At 33.8% G+C, this 20,438-nt stretch overlaps 2 protein-coding genes across 6 annotated transcripts; one reads left to right on the top strand and one right to left on the bottom strand.

The window, feature by feature from the left end:
* Nucleotides 1-1,232: 1,232 nt before the first annotated feature.
* LOC123192915 lies at nucleotides 1,233-11,416 on the bottom strand. 4 transcript variants are annotated; one of them, XM_044605626.1, is made up of 16 exons: nucleotides 11,036-11,392; nucleotides 10,525-10,609; nucleotides 10,323-10,425; nucleotides 10,109-10,193; nucleotides 9,375-9,458; nucleotides 9,169-9,245; nucleotides 8,713-8,782; nucleotides 8,095-8,558; nucleotides 7,375-7,456; nucleotides 7,102-7,278; nucleotides 6,972-7,025; nucleotides 5,298-5,390; nucleotides 5,143-5,208; nucleotides 4,626-4,672; nucleotides 2,519-3,220; nucleotides 1,233-2,155 (listed from the first exon to the last, which is right to left on the bottom strand). In XM_044605626.1, exons 1-16 carry the CDS (start codon nucleotides 11,150-11,152, stop codon nucleotides 1,777-1,779), a joined length of 2,685 nt encoding a protein of 894 aa, XP_044461561.1. In that variant the 5' UTR covers nucleotides 11,153-11,392; the 3' UTR covers nucleotides 1,233-1,776. The 4 variants fall into 4 exon arrangements, with proteins under 4 accessions (XP_044461561.1, XP_044461566.1, XP_044461578.1 ...); XM_044605631.1 differs by having other exon boundaries at nucleotides 8,713-8,779; XM_044605634.1 differs by lacking the exon at nucleotides 1,233-2,155 and adding an exon at nucleotides 2,162-2,369 and having other exon boundaries at nucleotides 11,036-11,416.
* Nucleotides 11,417-11,508: 92 nt separating this feature from the next.
* On the top strand, nucleotides 11,509-16,502 carry LOC123192936 (serine/arginine-rich splicing factor SR34A). 2 transcript variants are annotated; one of them, XM_044605662.1, is made up of 14 exons: nucleotides 11,509-11,664; nucleotides 12,041-12,309; nucleotides 12,438-12,563; nucleotides 12,895-12,960; nucleotides 13,051-13,125; nucleotides 13,205-13,334; nucleotides 13,474-13,520; nucleotides 13,608-13,665; nucleotides 14,470-14,519; nucleotides 14,632-14,688; nucleotides 15,313-15,440; nucleotides 15,526-15,597; nucleotides 15,703-15,757; nucleotides 16,215-16,502. In XM_044605662.1, exons 3-14 carry the CDS (start codon nucleotides 12,477-12,479, stop codon nucleotides 16,233-16,235), a joined length of 846 nt encoding a protein of 281 aa, XP_044461597.1. In that variant the 5' UTR covers nucleotides 11,509-11,664; nucleotides 12,041-12,309; nucleotides 12,438-12,476; the 3' UTR covers nucleotides 16,236-16,502. The 2 variants fall into 2 exon arrangements, with proteins under 2 accessions (XP_044461597.1, XP_044461590.1); XM_044605655.1 differs by lacking the exon at nucleotides 12,041-12,309 and having other exon boundaries at nucleotides 11,510-11,664.
* The last annotated feature ends 3,936 nt before the right edge of the window (nucleotides 16,503-20,438 follow it).

Raw genomic sequence — 20,438 nt, 5'->3', positions numbered from 1 at the left:
TTATATTTATATATAATATATTTTTGTTTAATAATTTTTTATTTTTATGGTAAAGTAACGAAGCTTTAGGGTGTATTAGACATTCTTCAATTATCAAGGAGGAAAATGCTATTAGGCGTAAAATAAAATTAAAAAATGAGAGAAGGACGGGGCACTGTATTATTTAATATTAATGGAGGGAAAGAAGTAATCTTCCAAGAATATATGGAAATCAGCGTTGGAGTTTTCACTATTACAACCTGACAACGTTGCAAAAATCGCCGTTATTAATTTTAGTTGATGGACTGACACGAAGCCACGAAAATCCATTCAATTGAAAACATACGGCTCTTTCATAATTTAAAAAAATTAGTTTATGAAAAATGTATTCTTATTTTAATATATCTTAGAGATAAATGAATTTATTTGTTTTTTAATTATTCACAACATACTTGTGTTTATAATTTATGGGATATTCAAATAAGATGATCAAATTGAAGCACGAAACATGGTAGCCTATTGTCATAGCTTAAGGTCGGTTATTGATGGACACATTAAAAAGTAAATATTTCCAATAACAATTGGGAGTGAGTGATAAATAAATAAATAAATAAACAAGCGGATAGTCCAACCAACCCCATTGACAAGTGTGAGGGATTTATTGTAATTAATTAAAGAGTCAAATCGTAGTACGTCAGACAATTTGAATGTCCAATCACATTTGACTTTCTTTATATTATTTAATATTTACCAGTTCATCATCCATGCCCATTTCCTACCTAAACTCAAGGCCACATCAAAACCCTCAGCTGCACGTGTCAGCATCATGCCATCAAGACTCAAACTTGTATTATAAAAACAATATGGATCTTTATACTGTAATCAACCCACCCCTTAGTCTTATTTTCATGGATCCACATCTGGCTATTTATTAGCCAAAGACAAACAGATCCATTTCTCATTAAGAGAAATGACCAAGCCCCCCTTTTAGGCGTTTCTGGTTCTAATACCCATTTTAAGTAGGGAAATAGATCATAATACGATATAATTATTTTAAATTAAAAATAAAATAATATTTTAATATTTTTTTTTTATCAAAAAGTAGAGCAAATTCAGTCAAACTCAGGCATTGTGAGTGAAAATTTTACTTTGGAGTTAAACATCATTTTGGCTTAAAACGTTGTTTATTAATCAAAACTGAATAACACTTTTTGAATAAATCTATATATATGCAAGAAATATAATCTTATAAATAGACCGAAGAAGCAGGAAATATTTCACTAAATATAATAATTACAACGTTTAAAAGTTACAACAGAAGTGAAATCTCACATAAAAACGTTACAACATTTGGATTGTGTAAATATGAGGGCAATGATATATTCTAAACCTCTAAATAAAAAATCTAATCCAATTGAGAAACACCTTTAATTTATGCAAACCAGCTATCCAAATAAATTCCGGTTGTTACATTCACTAATTTATGTTGCATAATCTCATGAGGGACTACTGACTATCCTTGATGACACCTCTAATCTATAAAAACCACCTATCCAAATAAGTTACGATTTTTACATTCACTAATCTCATAAGCGACTATCCTCGATGACATTCGTGGACAATAGACAGGGATTCACTTGAGCATTTGAAGCTTTGCTTCAAGATTAGAATCCAAATGCCAAAGAGTTAAATCCAAATGCTTGAAACTTCATTGGCATTTTGTTTTCCCACTTCAATGCTATATGATTTTACAATGATTGCCAACATGACACTGTAAACTGAAAAAAGGCATGTATCTTACACTGGAGATGCTGAGAGCAGAAACTCTGGCTGTAATCTCTGTAGAAGTATCCCACAGTAGGGACACAAGGGTTTTGAGATTTCTTCTTGAACAGAAGATTCTGTTATGCTCCTGAAATCCGGTGGATATTTAGGCATTTTAAAAAGAGACTCTGGTGCCAACTTGGAAGCCTGTCTATGACAACACTTGCAAAACCACAGGGGAATAGTGGGGCATGCTTGCATAGAAACAGCACATCTTACTAGTTTGTGTTTCTGGCTATCTCCACCAGCGCACTCCAGACCTTGGCAAAAAGCTACTTCTGGGGATTCAAAAGGGACAGGCGCCAAACAATAGCTACATTTCTCTTCCTCTACATGTTTAGTGGAAAGAATCCTGGTAAATGATACAAAAAATACATAGAACAGTAAGTTTAAAAGGAGTTGCATACGTCCCAAAACTTATAAAAAAGAAATCCTTAAGCAAACATTATACACAGACAAGAATTTGATAGGTTGAGTTATGAAAGAACCCTTTCCAGTGATTTTATGAATGATTTCGTGCCTTCAGCTATTATTAGAGATGATGGCTTGGCATGGACTTGAGCCTTCTATTGTTAATGAAAGAAAACGGAACTCATCAGACTACCAGCAAGACAACCAAATAATGCTTTTTTGTTTGCCTCTTTGCTGAGTAAGCGTTCTTATAATGATTTACCTTAAAGAATATTGCATGTATAGAACAGAGTAGAAAGAGTACCTCCTTTTCAGTCCTACAACTTCTGATGCGAGGGCTCTTAGTTGAACCTGTGCAGTTTCATGATTCTGTGCAACCCAGCGTTCCATTTGTGAAATCCCATCAGGACACCAACAACTAGCTTGGACACAAGTTGAGGATGAATGAGAGGTGAGAGTTATAAAAGCAGAAAATGTGAGAGACATAAGCCTTTCACGGAGTTCTTTTTCACTGTTCAAAAGTAACTCCATCCAAACACTAAGTTGCTCCTCTTCAGAGCCTCTTGATTTCTGATGTTTGTTGTTAATATCATCTGCCTTCATTTCTGTTAGCATTACACATCGACAGATAATATTGAGAAGATGCAATCGACGAGAACTATTGTTTGAGAGATTTTTGTGGACATTCGACAGAATCTTTTCTGTAGAATGGTGCACATGGGATTGCAGACAAAATGTAGATAGCCACTTGACCAGTACACATTCTACATACTTTGGTATAGACCTCTTGAAAGCCAATAGTGCTACCATGACATCCCAAACAACCAAAGGCTTATCTTGATCTTCATACTGCTTTAAAGACCACAGAATATTGGACTCCCAAGTAGCCAATTCCTTCCCGGAGAAATCAGGAAAAGCTTCAAGACCATACTCCAGAGAAGTGTTTGACAAAGCATCTATTTGCTGCCCACCAATCCAGAAAAACTCAACAGCAGCCTTGTGGGCCCTGAGAATGTTTCCAGAAAATTAAGCATACCATAAATACATAGATAACAAGTATCAATCAAGCAACATATTTTCTTTTCTATTACACTGCTCCCTTGACTTTCAATGAAGCAGACAATGTGTTTAACAAATGAATGAGCTCAAACATAAAATTGGGCTTGTTCAATTTCTGAGCTCAAATCTGAACCTATAAAAGTTTCCTCTCAAGGTCAACTAAGGAGCTCAAGCAAAAGAATTTATACATTAATATAACAATGTATATAATGTTACAAAACTATATAATAATTATATGCAAATTAATGCGTCTGGTACTAGATACAATTTAATATATACATAGAAGCAAATGAAAAATTATTTTAGCTAATTTTTAAGCTTCAACTTTGCTTGATATTATTTTGAACTGAGCATGTGCCTTATTTTTCAAGCTTGAGCTAAACTCTAATTCTAACCATTAATTTGAGCTAAATTTGAAATGGCCCAACTATTCAACTTAACTTATTTGTGTCTGTAAACTATTTTATAAGTTATGCAAGAGTTCTCCTTTTCACATCTTTTGCTGGAAGTAGTTGGGATGAGGACCTTATCAAATTGAGTAGAATTTTAATCCATCTCTGACGGCAATACTCTTAGTTTTGTACATCTAACTGTTCTATAACTATTATGACATTTCTAAATCTTACATGCACATGATAAAGAGTAGAGACAACAACAGAGCGGAACAAGGCCAAATTTTCCAATCCTCATCTACACCCCCATCCCACAAAGAAATATTGATCCCCTTCCTCACCCCACTAAGGGATGACTGTGAGAAAATAATGATCTCCTTTATCTAAGTTGTCTCTGCCAATGATAACTATTTGCATAACTAAATTATCTTCACATTGAGTAACAAACCACCAACAATATATATTTGCAGTTGACTAGCATTAACATATATTGCCAACAATTGTCATACACACAAAGATATATATACACTAACAAAATCTAAGATCCATGAGACATTAATTGTTAGAAAGATTGGATAGTATAATTATATGGTTATGAAAAAAAGTTAGGGCCCGATTTAATTATTTCAGTTTTCAAATTAAAAATGGGATGATTAGGGTTTAGGGTGAAAATAAAATAGGGTTGAACTTTATATATAAATGGCTTTTTGGTAATTATTTAAAAATGCAAAGGCTATTTTAGTAAATTTATATGAGCATTATTTTGAGGTGAGGTGAGGCGAGGCGAAGAGGTATCTATCTTTGTCTCTGTCTCGTCTCACTTGCAAGGAATTTTTTGTCCTTGTTCCCGCTTATTTTGGGAAATCTCTGTCTTGTACAGGAGGGGGACCTAGATTTTAAGGGACAATTATCATCTCTAATAGCTCTGATAAAGAAAATGGTAGTAAAATTGTCATTCACCTTGCCTGGTACATGTGATCCAATGTATCGAGATCAAAATTACGGACCTGCATGGATCAAAGGCCAATCTTTTATATTTTGACTTAAAAAGATGAAACTACAACTTGCATCATGATTGTTCATAAAGAAATATTCTTAATTGTTAAATGAGACGATAACCAAACTATTTTAGGATGCATGCTACTTTTGTTGCTAATGAATTGTGACAGAAGTATCAAGCAAAGGCACTATATACTACTGACGAAAAATAGTTATATATCTACATGAAAATAGAAACAAACTTCAAATTAAAAAGGAATTCTAATAGCATTAAAAAAAAAAATATAGATTAGTAGTGTAAAATAAATGCAAGATTTTGATTGTCAATAAGGGTGAGATTCATTTATAACATGTACAATCATAATTCAACAACATATAAATTGTGTCAAAATACATTTTTCAACAAGCAAAAAATTTCTAGGTTTGAAACTAATCACATAGAGAAGAACACAAGATGTTGGGGATTAAAATGTCATACCACAGCAAGAATAAGATCTCCAGGGGACAGTGCCACACCGAGACAAGATACAAATACATCAGGAAGCTGTATAAAAAATTTCATTAGTTTCTTTTTTTAATTTTCTTTTCAATTTGAATTATTAAAAGTTAGGAATCAAAAAGGTAAAATCATACATCAGTGGAGTTCTTCAGGCCAAGCGTGTTGGAGGGAATGGGTACTTCAACAAGGGTATTCCCATGTAAAACCCAACCACGTACAAAATTGTCCTAACATCATTTTATGAGAAAAGAAAATTTAGTGAAAGTGACCGAGATTTCATCAATCAATTGACCAACATTAAACAAGAAAATTCACCTTTGTAATTTTTTTTCTTTGCCAATTGATCAAGACGAGACAACTTATATTTAATGAAGTATGTGTTGGAAAGCCAATGAAGTCTTTTAGAAAGATTGATTGATTTGTTTTATTTGGAAAAGTGTTATTTTAGGGGTTGTGTATGTTGTATTTCCTTTTCTTGTTTATTGTTTCCTATTTGTATAGATTTACGTTCCAATCTCTTGTATAAATTCTCCCTTTGGATAATAAAATTGGGAGGAAGAAATTATTCAAACCAAAAACCTTTGTTTCAATATGTTTGCCAATCTTTGATAAAAGCGATAAAACAGAAGAAGAGGTAGAGAGATACTAAATGCAACATAATACTTATAATTGTTAATTGCATTTCTACAAAGACTTTCTTATATCATTGACAAACCATAGTTGCGTATGATATCTAAGTAAGCTTCTGAATATTATATTTGCACTAACATGAGGTATAACAACTTTGCTTTGAGACTATACTTTGAGATAGAGTGACATTGCTTACAAATCTCAAATTAGTTTCTTAATTAACAAGGATAATGCTTAGGCTTATGCATAAATAATTCTGAGAAACTGCAAACATATTCTATTCAGTAAGTTTTTCACTTAGCATATTAAGTCTCTTTGTCTGGTATAGATTAGAATGCTTGGTGAGGAAAGAAAGGATGAGGAAGTTAGAAGAAAGAGGAAAACAACTGAGAAAGTACTAGAGCGAGAAATCAACTCAGAAAATTGTTTCATTTTCAACTATGTTGCACAATATTAATCTAGGCCTCAATTTATATGGCCAAGAACTGACTAGAAAAGGTAAATATTGAGGAAACCAAATCAAATACCTTGGGAAATAAAATCACCATTCAATAGGCAAGAAGATCAATCCAACTAAGGAACTCATCTCTGTTATTCAAACTAGGAAGAAAAATACCAGAAAAGGAAACAAACCATATAAATTCCAGATCCTAGGAAAAGAAAATTAATCTAGGTTAACATAATATTCACTCAATGGCATTCTATATCAAGGCCATTGACTTTGCACTACAAGGACTCAAACTGCCATGCAAGAGTTTCTGGATTATTGAGTCCTAAGAGAGGTCAGTTGCACTCAAGTAAAGGTGCAGATATAGAAAGTGTAAGTTTTTAATGTTGAATTAGTTAAGCTTGATTAAAAACTATTTCAATGGATATAAAACTGTTGAGTGAGAGAAAACTCTCCTTAACTTTCCTTTATTTTCAATATTCTACAACTGAATATATATATATATATATATATGGAAAAAGTAAGAAAAAACAACTGATCAACCTAAACGTCAGCTCCCAAAGTATGAAACAACCACACTCCTAGGAATAACTAGCCTGCCTACTTTGCCTTTTTCTAATACACCAGTCAACAAGAACATTGACAATGAATAATCAATTATTGACTATAAAAAATTATCAATCCTAAGAAATATAATAATAATGAAATTCAAAGTCATGAAATTTAGTACCTGACTACAGCTATACAAAGAAGAACCATCGAAAGCCCAAGCCAAACCTGTAACCTGATATATATCCTCAGTTTACTCAAACATCAACATTCAAATGCAACAAAAGAAAAAATAACAAGACAAAACTCACAACTTGGCCTTGAGTGTCATATGAGCCAACATTTTCAAATTTGTTGCTAGATATATCACATATCCATATATCAAAGGATCCAGATCCTTTGCCGATTGCTAAGAGAATTTGGTGCAAGGACTGAGCTGGCACACAAATTGAGAGGACCGATATTGGGATAGTATTTGCAGTTGTAACCTATTAAAAAAACCTTCAAAGTCAAAACCGATTTGATATTAAACCATAGAATAAATCCATAAACAAAGTTGAAATACTTGAAAGAACAAGAAATACCTCCCTCAAAATGGAAAAGGGAGCATGATGAACTTCTACAGAATTCAGCAAGTCCTCAGTATACCCAGTCCAAATCCTCACACTAGAATAGAAAGGAAAAACAAAATAAAAATAATAAAGTGGATATCAAACTTCCAACATCAATGTGTTCCTGATATTTATCGTTTACAAGAGAAACTCTTCGACTTATAAGGGAGCATAAACACCGATTAAAAGAATTAAAAGATTTATCTCCCATGCATCAAGGTTAAACTAGTGGCAAATTCACTAATTTAAATAATAAAAAGGAAAAAATACAAAAAAATTTCATTTTTATATAACAAAGTTAACATATCATTCTCCTTTCAAGTGCAAATTACATAATATTTTTAACAGGTTACATAAGAAAAAATATTGGTATATATAATAAGAAAAAAAAATAAAAACTATAAAAAAGACACCCACAAGTGCAAATCTAATATGTGAAATGCAAAAATATGACACTCTAAAAATCTAAAAACTATGCAACCCCCAAGAAAACAAAATCATCCAAACTACAAAAAATAAGAAATTATGCTGAATTTCTTTTGGTGGACCATGTTCGGCAAATATAACCCACATACCTGAATATCACATGACCTTTGAAATGTACTTAAAAGATGAAGTGATTGAAAAGAATCTCTAGTACCCATTTACAAATGAAATTTATATAGTTATAAGAGACTGTTATAACTACCTTACCTCCCATCAGAACTCCCAGTAACCAATAAAACTTGAGGATTTGAAGAATTAGAAGACAGTAATGCCCAACTGATAGCAGTGATCCAAGAATTGTGTGCCTGAAGGAGCCCAACTTGCACTAAAGTAGGATCAATATTGCTATGCTCAATGGAGTAACATTTTGGAGCAGAAATTCTCCAAAAAGAAATTTTACCAGACTTTCCACCAATTGCCAAAACAGAAAATTGACTGGATGAGCCATTTTGAGGTATTGGAAAATTTTTAGATGAAAATCTCAACATCGGTGACCAGGCAACAACAAGTGAATGCAACATTGCACACCGAGAGGCATACTCATCAGGAGTTATCTGTGGGAGTGTGCAGTTACTGGATATCTCTCTGACAGGTTTCCCTTTAGATTTAGTTATAGATATAATCTGACGAGAATTTTCTCCTTTCAACTTGTTAGATTTTATCTCCATTACCTGAATAATTAATAATAATAATAATTTTAAAAAAATAATGAAACATGGCATAACATAATTAAAATATGTAACAATTGCTAACATATTGAACCAAAAATGTTTAGTGTGAGGGTAGGGAGAAACAGAAAAAGTATCTTGGCATGAGAAGCCATACCTTGGTAATATTAGTAGATTCACTAGACCTAGCATTGACACCCTTGCTACTTCTAGAACCATCATCGCTGCTGCATAATCATCAAAGAGAGTGAAATAAGTAGTGCAACAAGGCAAGCATGTCATGCAAACAATCAAAGGTTCAATATAAACGAGTTCAAATCCAATAGAAACAAAAACAAAAGAAAAAAGTAAAAATGAATTTCCTGCTCATGTAAGAGCCTTTGTAGTCTAATTGTGGAAAATTATGGGAGAGAATTTTTTATTCTCTCATGTAGGATCCTTTGTACTCTAAAGGTAATTTTCCAATTTCATAAGTTAACATGAACATAAATAGGATTTGCCTACTTAAAAGAGAGAATGCAAAGTTGACAATGAGAAATATGGTACTGAATGAACTTCCAATTGATTGAAAATTTCAACAGAATGAAATGTTTACATTGTAGCAGATACATACATTCTTCTTAGTTTATGCTTCTTTCTAGGCATGGAGATAGGTATATCATCAATATCAGCATGTTCTGTTGCTTCCCCCTAGTAACAGAATACACAGGATTATCACACAGAAATAAAGGCTCAGGCAGTTGCATAAACCAAATATTGAGATAATTAATGCATCATAGCATGAGTTTGAAAGAAGACATAGGAAATTTGTAAACTTACAGCAGAAAATTCGGCAGAATTGTCCAACTCTTCAAAGTCAATATTTGCAAAGTAATCATATATTCTGTCTGATATATCCACGACCTATGAAAGATGCAAGGAAGATAAAGATACAGCTGGATTGCAAAACATAAACAACAACCATATGATAATAAAAAGCCATGACCTATCATGAGAAGACTGTAGGAAAACAGACAGTAATTCGATAGACTACATTTGAACAACAGTATCACAAGAGATAATTATAGAGTAAGATTCACAAATTATTAAATTTGCAATTAATGCAAGTGATGAACAACAAATGTGCAAGAGGGAAGATTGAGAAGAATTTTATTTCAAACTTTTGTTTAGGTATATAAAGGCCATGAACGAGAAACTAAGTTGCATATAAGTGTCGTATATCAGGGATAGTAGATAAATCAACTTGAACAAAATTAACTAACAGAATTTGCTTCCATCTTTTAAAGCAATTATAACTAAAATATAATTAAGAAATCATAATTAACATTGTACATGACCAATATAATTAGTATATATACAAGCAATTATAGGGGCCTTTCTTTTTACTTGGAATATGGTTAATATAAAACTAATTTGATCTCTCAATTTTGCATAGTGACAGTCACTCCATCTCAACTGGAGGACTTAAGTGTTTGAGACTAATTCCATTCCCTTGAAAATCTCCCAGTTAATCACAAGACATACCATCATTACACAATTTCTTTGGTGCATACCTCTATCCATTCAGCTCCAAAATCACAAAATGGAGGACGATAGACCTTCACACGTCCCTCTGTAGTGCACACAGCCAACAAACACCTGGAAAATGATACCAACTAAACACAATTATGATATTTATGTAGAAAAAGAGCTCGTATCAACTGCATTGCAAAGCAAGTGAATCACGAATCAGTGGGCAACTGTCTTAAGATATTTTGAAACTCATACCCTGAATTGGCTGCCATTCCAATAGGTGACCATGAAATTGACTCAACACAAGGATGGCGATCTCGATGCAAACAGGTAGAAAGTAAGCAACCACTAAGTAAATCTGTGAACATTTTGAATTGAATTACAAACAAATTGAATGGCTGAATACAACAATACTAGTTATAAATGAAGTTAACACATTCACGTTATTATTGCTTACCTTCCCTTTTTACCACACCAATTGAATAGGGTTTACACTCTTGAATTGTGATCAAGCCTCTAGGACCAGAAATAAATGCTGGATTCTGGGTTTATAGAAAAAAAAAAAACATAAATTTATAAGTGACAAATTATGTTAGACTTCATATCTGCGTGAAACGAAGTTATAAAAGGAAAACTATCAGGGAATCTCTAATGTTTTCACAAGAACCAATCCCCACCACTAGCTTTTTAATGTTAATTTAAAGAAACTAGAATAGAATGCATTTTCAATACATGATCAAACATTGAATTTTAAATTCCCCCTTGGAATTTATATTGACAGTGCATTGATTCACTTGCAAGTTATCGAATCACCACAATGCAAACACAACAAAGTAAACAAACAAAATCATGAAATTCAATTGTAAAAGATGGATAAAGAGTCCGGTTAAAAGGACTGTAGGATCCTTGGCAGTAACAGTGACAATAACAATAAGAAAATAATTACAAGCGGAAATAGAGAAGTTTACGAGAATGGTGACGAGATGATCAGAAGCAACTGCAATCAGGTTTTCATCGGACCAGGCGATGGCGCTGGGGTAACTAGGAGCAGCAACAAGTGCTGCTGCCTGGAACCGTTTTGGCATCCTTCAGTCTTGTTTAAAAAGTTGGAGGGAAAGAAAAGAAGAAGGATTCTTATGCTGAGGAGAGTGGAAACCCTAGTTCGAATCGCCTGGGAGGCTCCGAGGGACTCAGGATTCACATATTGATTTATAGGGTTAATCTCCACAAAGCCCCTTAAATGTTCTTGTTTATCCGAAAAATGTTGAAGTTTTGATAAATTACAAGCATCTGGATCGGGAGTGACGTTTGTACCGTACTAAGACCAGATAAATGACATACGTGCGAGATTATCAATAATTTTGAAACAATAGAGGAGTTTTTGTAAAATAAAAAAACAGGGGGAGGTTAAGTGGTTATCTCTATTTAATACTTGGTAGATGTGTCCGCAGGAAAATACAATCTGAGCCGTCCATCTTGATTCTTAAACTAAACAACAAACGGATGGATTCATCTGGCATCGGGGAGATTATTTCTCACCAGGACAAGCCCTAGTTCTCTTTCTCTCGGCGACGGCGGCTTCAGCTAAGAAATCTTGGTACAATGATATCATTTTTTTTTTTCCATTCGATTTAGTAGATTATTCATGAATGTAAATCTTTTAACCGTCCTCTATAGATTTTGTTCACTTGCTAATGTTTAGTTGGTTAATGATGAAACAAAGACGAGAAAGAAATATCAAATATTGGTGCGATGTGGCCAAGCTGTGTACTGGTGGACTGCGATGAAGCTTTGTTCAGTGCTCCTTGTTAAACTACTTGTTTTGTGTGGCTGGGTTTTAGTTGAAATTTTGAATTAGAGAAGTTAGACTAAAAGAATTTTCAATTTATTTTATAATTAAAAAGAGAGATGAGTAAGGTAAATGCATAATAAATATATGTGATCTCATGACACAAATGCTTTGTTTATGATAGATTTGAAGCGCTTGGAACAAATTTGAGCTTTGCAATTGCTATCATACATAGGGGTTGGTTGGTTATAGAGAGGGAGTGGGAGAAATGGTTTTATTTTTTATAATTGGAGATTCATGCTCACTTTCGGAAGATCTTTACGCTCTGCAAAAATTCATGGGAGGATGAGGAGAGCAAATTAAATTTCAATTTTATTATAGCTTTGGAGCATCCTGGAGCAAATGAGCAATGGAGCTTGTGGAGCACCACTCTCATCAAGGATTGCTCACTTGGTTTGCTTCATAGTTTGGTTTTGATGATAATTGGATATCATTTTAAGTGGATAGGTTTATTTTGTTTTCTCATATTTTTTATTTATTATGTTGCATTATTTATGCAGTTTTCTTTTTCGTGTATGCAGTGAAGTTTTTGCTATTGCCATATTCCTTTACCAGCAGAAATGAGTGGTCGCTTTTCTCGCACAATCTATGTTGGCAACCTGCCATCGGATATAAGAGAATATGAAGTTGAAGATTTATTCTACAAGGTTCGTTGTTAGCCAACCTTTTTGGGTTCTTTATTATTGGCAGTTGAGTGTAAGGTTTCTTGGACACAAGCAAATAATCTGATAGTTTGTGTAAGCCTATCATTGTGTCGACCTGTAATTTACTGAGGGAAAATATGAGCAAAATTTTTAAGTTTAAGTTTTTTGAATATCAAAAAACCATTTACTTTTTGTTTTCCTATTCCATGTACCGTGCATTGGTTGATTTTTGTTGAATTCTGTCATTATTATAGCGTTGCATTCATTACTATTGAGTATAGGTGTTCAAATACTTTATTGGTAAATGTAATTAATATTAACTTCTTTATTGTAGTATGGTCGTATATTGGATATTGAATTGAAGATTCCACCTCGTCCTCCATGCTATTGTTTTGTGGAGGTATTTTTCTCACTTCCTTTTTGTCTCTCTTTTGATTAAGGTTAGACAAGATATCTCCTCTCTCTGACTATGTGTTTGTTTGGCTGGTAGTTTGAGAATTCTCGTGATGCAGAAGATGCAATTAGAGGCCGTGATGGCTATAATTTCGATGGCTGTCGTTTAAGGGTAAGGAGATGTTCTGATTGTTTTCATCTGTGTGTGGTGGTAGATATCTTGTGATTGATTTCCCATTGTGATTCTGCAGGTTGAGCTTGCACATGGTGGTAGAGGTCCATCATCTAGTGATCGACGTGGTAGCTATGGTGGTGGTGGTGGTGGTGGTGGTGGTGGTGGTGGTGGTCGATTTGGAATCTCCCGCCATTCTGAATATCGAGGTAGGTCTAGGACTAAAAGAACTGGATGGGGTCTTGCTATGTTCAAATATTGCCCATCTTTGGTTATTTATGTTATGTAGTTCTATTTAAGATTAAGATGTGTTCAAGTAGTATTAGTGCTCCTTTTTTTGGTGTTCAGTTATTGTCCGCGGGCTCCCTTCATCAGCTTCATGGCAAGATTTGAAGGTTTGAAACTTCTAATACTTGACAGCTGCGTATAAATACTGTCAGCACTGCTATACTGATATCTTTTATTTTGAAATTTTATTTCAGGATCATATGCGAAAAGCAGGTGATGTGTGTTTTGCTGAAGTTTCCCGTGACAGTGAGGGTAAGCCTTTTATAATTATCAATTATTGTTTTTCCTTCATGTAGCCATTTCTTTGTTTATGTTTAGTGCACTGAATCTTTGGCATATATCACTTCACTTTCACTTGTTGTTTTCCAAAATTTAACTGTAGCAGAAGATATTCAGGTGTAAAGTCCTAGCTTCTTTGTCCAAATATTGGGACTTTTCCTTTAATTTATGTTTTAACTTGGACATGCTCAATGGATAATTTAATTTGTTGTTTTGACTAAGGAATTATAGATGTCTGAGTTGAAAAGCATCCGCATGCTGGGAATTAATTGATGGATTTATTGTGACATGCTTCAATTTGATTTAAAATTGATTGAGTCCAAACATTATGGGCTCGCTTTATTTTCTTATAGATTCTGGCATGGTCTCTGATAGGAACTTAAACTCTCAATCAAAATAAATACACGCATAAACCAGCAAAATAGAGAATCAACAGATGAGAATATCTCTTTTTGTGAGAAAGTTGCATTAATACCAAATCAAATACAAAACTAGAGAATGACACTCAAAGGATTGGGAGTCAATCCCTACTACAGCAAAGGATACTTGTAAAGAGGAACAGACTCTTCTCCCCCTTGCCAGAGCTAGTATAACCAAATAACAAATTCAACTTGCCTCCTCACCCCCCTCTTTCATTATCCTTTTGTATAAGTGATAGATGGGTGGCCTATACTGGGCTGGGCTGTTTTGCACTCCTTTGCCCAAAATATCAGACCTAACAGTCTCATTCATAATGTTTTTGAAATAATCTTGACTCTGGATTTTCTTTGTATTCAGGAACTTATGGCGTTGTTGACTATACCAATCCAGATGACATGAAATATGCTGTAAGTTGTTTAGAACACATTCTCTCATTTTCAAATTATTTGTCCCTCTTCCTTAGTGTTAGTGCTGTGGTATCGTCTACCCAACAAACTGATATGCTCTCTTGTTGTGCAGATTCGGAAACTTGATGATACTGAATTTAGAAATCCTTGGGCAAGGGGACGAATAACGGTAATCTTTGTTTCTATAATTATGAGTTTTTTTCCTTCTATGCAGTACTATTAGTTTTATCATTGTCTTGCATCCTTAGTTCCTCTAGCTCTAATTTAAAAGAGTTAAGTATCCACTTATTTCTATATGGAAGACTTGTAAGCTTTTGTTCAACAGGTAGAGTGTAATATTTAAATGGGCATGCGATCTTTTAGTAGAAACATAACTGATGTAGAACAGGTAGGAGAAAGAAAAAGAAAAGGCAGTAGAAATATAAGAGTCGGAAACGAGAAGAAAGGGCGAGAGATAAGAGAAATAGGGTTAAGGATAGAGAAGTAGAGAGGAACTAGGGTTTAGAAACCTTAATAGAGCTTCTCCTTTTAAAGAAAAACACGTAAAGCCTATTTATGATTTAATAAAAGCCAAGTCATTTATTAAATCATAAAACAAGTAATGCTAAGAACTGAATTGAAAATATGTCAAATTACATCTTGGTCATTCTGCATATAGCTTTTTTTTTTTAAATTGATTTAATATTGGTTTAGTTTTTTCACTTGAAATAAAATGATGTTTGATTGCTGGGGAAAAAAAAAAAAAAGAAGTTTTGATAATCTGCGGCATTGTTTTCTTTACCAACTGGTATAGGTGAAGAGATATGATCGTAGTCCATCAAGAAGCAGAAGTAGAAGTCGCAGCAGAAGTAGAAGCAGGAGTAGGAGCAGGAGCCGAAGCAGGAGCAGGAGCAGGAGCAGAAGTCCAAAAAGAATTCGGAGGTAAAATTTCTTTTATTTCACCCTTTTTAGTTAACTCTTTCTAAATGCAACCCGTAAACATTCTAAAAGCTCTGCTGTTTTGCAGTAAATCAGTAGAACGATCTGTTTCTAGATCAGTGTCAAGATCTAGATCTGCATCACCTGTTAAACCATCAAGGTATCTAATTTACAGTCAGAAAATGTGACTGTAATTCATGTTTGTGTTGTTTGTTGTCCTGTTAGGGACCCTTTTTTTATGTAAGTATTGAATTTTAATTTGCAGAGCAAGATCAAGGTCACGATCACCATCACGATCACGGTCTGCATCACCTCACAAGGTTAGTATTTTTCTTGTCTGTATATGACTAAATGCGGTTTAGATTGTGTTTGTGTGGAGGCATGGATGGATGGGCAGAATCATAAAAGCACACATGATGTGCCATTATCTGTTAAATGTATGACTATCTGATTAGAATTGAATTGCCAATATTTAGCATCTCTTTTGAGTGTAAAGGGGGAAGGACATTGAAGTAGAGGTCATAAGATGAAGCATGTCGTGGCCTTTTGTAGGTATTTTCTATGTTGATCTAGTCTTAGACAACTTTAGAGGTATGTTTTGATGGATCTAAGGCGTGCAGCTCTCGTTGACATTTAGGTCGTGGCTTTTTTTTTTGCAGTATTGCCAAGACTAAGTAATAGAATATGGCTTTTTAACGGAGAAAACACTACTTTAAGTCAATGATTTGCTAAAAGCTTGTGAATTGAGGTGTTTTAAGGTTGATAATTTTTTTCCAGGTGCAATCAGGAAGTGGCTGATTCTGGGAACGGAAATTCAGACTCTTCATTGCCTGCTGAGATGAGTTTGTGGGCAAGTTCTTTTAACTTCATGTTTTAATGAAAACCTAGAGACTAGTCATTAGCTTATGGATTGGTAATGATTAATCGATGAATGTGGAGGAAGTTGAATTTATGAATCTGCGTAGTTTTTATTTATTTTGCACATTGTTTTCAATTATCTTTCTGTGCTTGTAGCAAACCTTTGACTTTGAGTATTAGTTAATGAGTTATTGTGAGTTTTGAACAGAGTTTGATGTGGTGGTAAATTTCTTAGAGGGTGCACATTTTTGGCACAAATTTATTTGGATATAATGACATTCTCATCTCTTCCCTGAGGGTTAGAGAAAGTCACTTTTGTCCTGTGAAATCTTAAAGGATCAGTATAGTCCCTGTCAAACTGAGCAGAGCGGTTAGGGAATTATGGATTGTGCGAATGTTGTATTATAGCCCATTTATCTTATAAAGAATAAAATAATATGGGTATAAAAACTGAGAACTTTAGATGTTAACATAAGAGTGTGTCACATTTTCTTAAGAAAGTTACATCTATACTCTTCTTTACATCATCATTATTATTACTCTTTTGTGTTTTTGGGTTAGACAAGTAAATCTCAAAGCACAGTGATTAGAGTTTAGGTCAGTTAAGTTAAGATTTGACAAGTGCGATAGAGGTTCGAATTCAAGTTTCTATTTAAAAGCTTTAATATTTTATAATTTTGTTATTGTTATAACTAACAGAGGGGCTCTTCTAAACTTGTTAGCCTATTCCACACACAAGCTTTTTAAGCCACCATCTCTTCCCCTTGTGTTGTACATCTGGATGGCCTTTCAGCACTACCATTATCATCATTAAGTCAGTGGTTCATTGTGCTTGCCTTCTTTCCCTACGACACTTTTATCAAAATTGGCATATTGAAAACCCACTCCGAATTCATCACATTTGGTGCTCCGACAACTCACTCTTTCATGCTTGCCTTCTTTGCCTGCGGTTCTTTGAGCGTGTCTATGATCTATTCTGGCTATTTTGTTGCTTTTGGTGCTTATCGGTGGGATCTTCTGTTATTCAAGTCTTTGTGCATGGTTGTGGTGGACAAATTGTTTGTGAGGTTTAACAATAGACCGACAATGGTTGTGGTTGTTTAGGATTGCAATTAGGGTTTTTGAAATTGTAAAGACTAAATTGCAGGTTTTAAACCTATAAAATGGTCTAACTATATTTAAAACATTAAGATTCATCTATTATAAATAAATTCTCAACTCAATTGGATGAAGCCGACATTTGACGAGAGGAATTTCAAAAACTAAAAAAAAAAAAAAAACTTACTTTTCTTTTTCATCACAATTTATGTTTTATATTATTAGAAAATTTAATTTAATAAATTAAATTTTTTTTTTTTTGGTTGAGATCAAATTAAACTAAAGTTTAAACTTGATATCTTAAAATCATAGCTTAAGTTTGAGTTATGATAGCTCATTTCAGACTTGATCAAGTTGAGTTAGTGTGGCTTAATTTCATCTCTATTAACATCAATGTTTTCGTATTTTTAAACATGTCTTGATATCTTTTTTTTAATAAATTAAAATCAAAATTTTTTTTTTGTTGAGTTCCAACTAAATTAAAGCTTAAATTTGATATCTTAAAATCATGGCTTAAGTTTGAGTTATAATTACTAATTTTAAACTCAATCAAGCTAAACTAGCTTGAGTCAATTTCATTTCTATTAACAACAATGTTTACATATTTTTAAACATATCTTGGTATCTTTTTTTTATTATATATTTTTAAACATGTCTTTGATATCTTTTTTTTTTTTCCCAATAGACTAATGGATGAGTATGAGTACCTATATATAAAACAGAATTATGATTAGCCAATAGAAAATTAGACAATAACAAATAATAACATTATTGAATAAGTTTAGTATCGGTCTTCCATATGGTGTAAACCCATTTTTGTAACGTTCTCTTAATGAACTAAGCGAAAATGGTATTGGCAAAGCACAAGCATTCTTGGCTGATGCATTGGAGGACTTCATAATGTTGATCGCCATGAAATTGAAACCTAACTTATAAGTAGTGAGGGAAAATTGAAGATGACTGAATGGGATGCATACGTTAAAATCAAGCTGGTAGACAAATACATTACATCCATAGGAATTAGTGATAAATGGGTGTTATTGAGCATTTTCTAGAGTTTGAGGGAGTGTCATGGAATTAATGATAAACCTAAATTAATTTTGTTAAACCAAAGCAGATCCCTGTATGGTGAGGTGAATTTGATATTTTCCATCAAATGTGAAGCTGGATTTATCCGAGGCATCGAAGAAAAAGCGTTGAGCCTTGTCTGAATAAGTTTTTCCGAGGAATCTTGTTTCTAGAATGTAATTCCTCACGGGTACCAAAATAGCGACACGTGTTTCACTCTCTCCACCTTTTTCGTCTTTTCTCATCGGCTCACATGTCTTCCAGCTGCGTCCGCCCACCGTCACACGACTTCTAGATATTTCTGGTTTCTGCCTCCTTCGCTTTAAATGCCTCCTTTTTAAAACGCCACATTCACCATAATTCTCAAACAAAATCAAACTCAGTTGTTATCAGACGGATAGTCGACGACGATGTCAATTCTCAGTTCCTTGAATGCTTTCATAGCCGAGCCAAACGGTCTCAAACTCAAGTTTTCAATGAACAAGGAGAGCGAGAGCGATGGTAAGATGAAGAAAGAGGAGAGCAAGTGGAAGTCGCCGCCGGAGAGAGCGCGGCAAGAGGATAAGAGTAGACCAAGGTTTGCGCCGGAGCTAGATGGCGTCTACTGTTTTGAGACCATTATTCCATGTTGATTGATTCTGTAATTCTTGCAAAAAACCAAAAAAAAAAAAAATTAATCAGAACTCGTTATATATTTAAACTATAAATTTTATAAGTGCCTGCAAATTCTTGTTGCAAATGTGATCATTATTTCTACTTTGACCAAATTAATCTTCTCCAGAGTAACGCAGTTTTTGTCCTAGTCAGGAGGATGAAAGGTTGAATCTGAAATCTTTATGAACAAGACTAAGCACCCATTTTTATTAGTGGTGGGATAAAACCACAAATTTTCCCCTTTTGAATTTGAAAAAATCAATTTCTTATTTATATGTTAAAATAATTATTAATTTTAACAGTTAAATGATATTTATGTCATCCATAAGCGTATTACGGCATGACACAAATATAACAGATGGTGGATTTGGATCGAAACATGATGGATAGAAGGGCAAATTTTCAAATCTGCCCGTGCGATATCCCCGACGTGGGGTCTCTGCTGAACCTTGTAATCTCTGGAAAACAAGAAACAATTGCTAGTGGAGCCTATGAACACTGAAACTTCAGACCTTGTGGGAACAAATCTATGAACCATTGTAACTCTATAAATCTTAATGGTTTTATGCTAGTAGAGCCTCAAAACAAAAATTATTCAACTTCTGATAATTGTGGTATTGGCTATATTATGTTAATTAGAAAAATGAAAAAAAAGAAAAAGTGGAGTTGGAAGGCAAAGCCAGATTGATTTAAGTCGTAAATGCCAAAATTGAGATATTACACTGCTCAACTATGTAACCAGAAACCAGGAACAAAAAAAGAAAACAAATGTGGAAGTTGCCATGTTTCTTCAAGTTTTATGAGTTGTGACTATTTCTAAGAGGAGAAATCAGAAATTTGAGGTAGACTTCATACTAAAGACAGACTGGAGAAGATGGGGATGACTATTAATACTTTCTGTCGCTTTTGTGAAAATGCAATTGAAACCTTGGATATTCTTTTCTTTGCTTGTCATTTCACTACAAAAGTATGGAAGGAGCTTCTTGTTAATTGTGAGATGGACTATGTCTTAAGACTGTGGAAGGAGTATGTTTCTTTCTTAGCAATGAATTGGGAGGGGGGGAAGTTGAAGCATAAAATTGGGAGATTATGTTTGAATGCCACAATTTATGTGTCATGGGGGGGAAAGGACTAAGAGATGTTTTTTGAATGAGGAGAAAGATGTAAATGTTATTATAAAAAGGTGAAGGAACAAGGTTCTAACTTCACGAATATAAGAATGTCGACTGAAAATGAAAGAATTGCAAGAAACTGGAAGCTTCCAAGATGTATCTTTAGCTAAAAGAAGATGTGAAGCTGGGCTGCCTGAAGGAAAGTGGGGTT

The sequence above is a fragment of the Mangifera indica genome, chromosome 1 (genome assembly GCF_011075055.1).
Source record: "Mangifera indica cultivar Alphonso chromosome 1, CATAS_Mindica_2.1, whole genome shotgun sequence".
Lineage (NCBI taxonomy): Eukaryota > Viridiplantae > Streptophyta > Magnoliopsida > Sapindales > Anacardiaceae > Mangifera > Mangifera indica.
The sequence above is the reverse complement of the archived record's forward strand: the minus strand, read 5'-3'. Positions and strand labels throughout refer to the sequence as shown.

What these genes read in the sequence shown, in the direction of transcription:
- LOC123192915 (XM_044605626.1), bottom strand. Translation starts at nt 11,152, where the DNA reads ATGCCAAAACGGTTCCAGGCAGCAGCACTTGTTGCTGCTCCTAGTTAC. An exon ending in GGAATGGCAGCCAATTCAGG is followed by an intron (nt 10,194 to 10,322) that starts GTATGAGTTTCA and finishes ATCATTTTCCAG; the next exon opens with GTGTTTGTTGGCTGTGTGCA. An exon ending in GAGATCTTATTCTTGCTGTG is followed by an intron (nt 4,673 to 5,142) that starts GTATGACATTTT and finishes TGATCCATGCAG; the next exon opens with GTCCGTAATTTTGATCTCGA.
- LOC123192936 (XM_044605662.1), top strand. Translation starts at nt 12,477, where the DNA reads ATGAGTGGTCGCTTTTCTCGCACAATCTATGTTGGCAACCTGCCATCG. An exon ending in TTGAAGATTTATTCTACAAG is followed by an intron (nt 12,564 to 12,894) that starts GTTCGTTGTTAG and finishes TCTTTATTGTAG; the next exon opens with TATGGTCGTATATTGGATAT. An exon ending in GGGCAAGGGGACGAATAACG is followed by an intron (nt 14,689 to 15,312) that starts GTAATCTTTGTT and finishes CAACTGGTATAG; the next exon opens with GTGAAGAGATATGATCGTAG.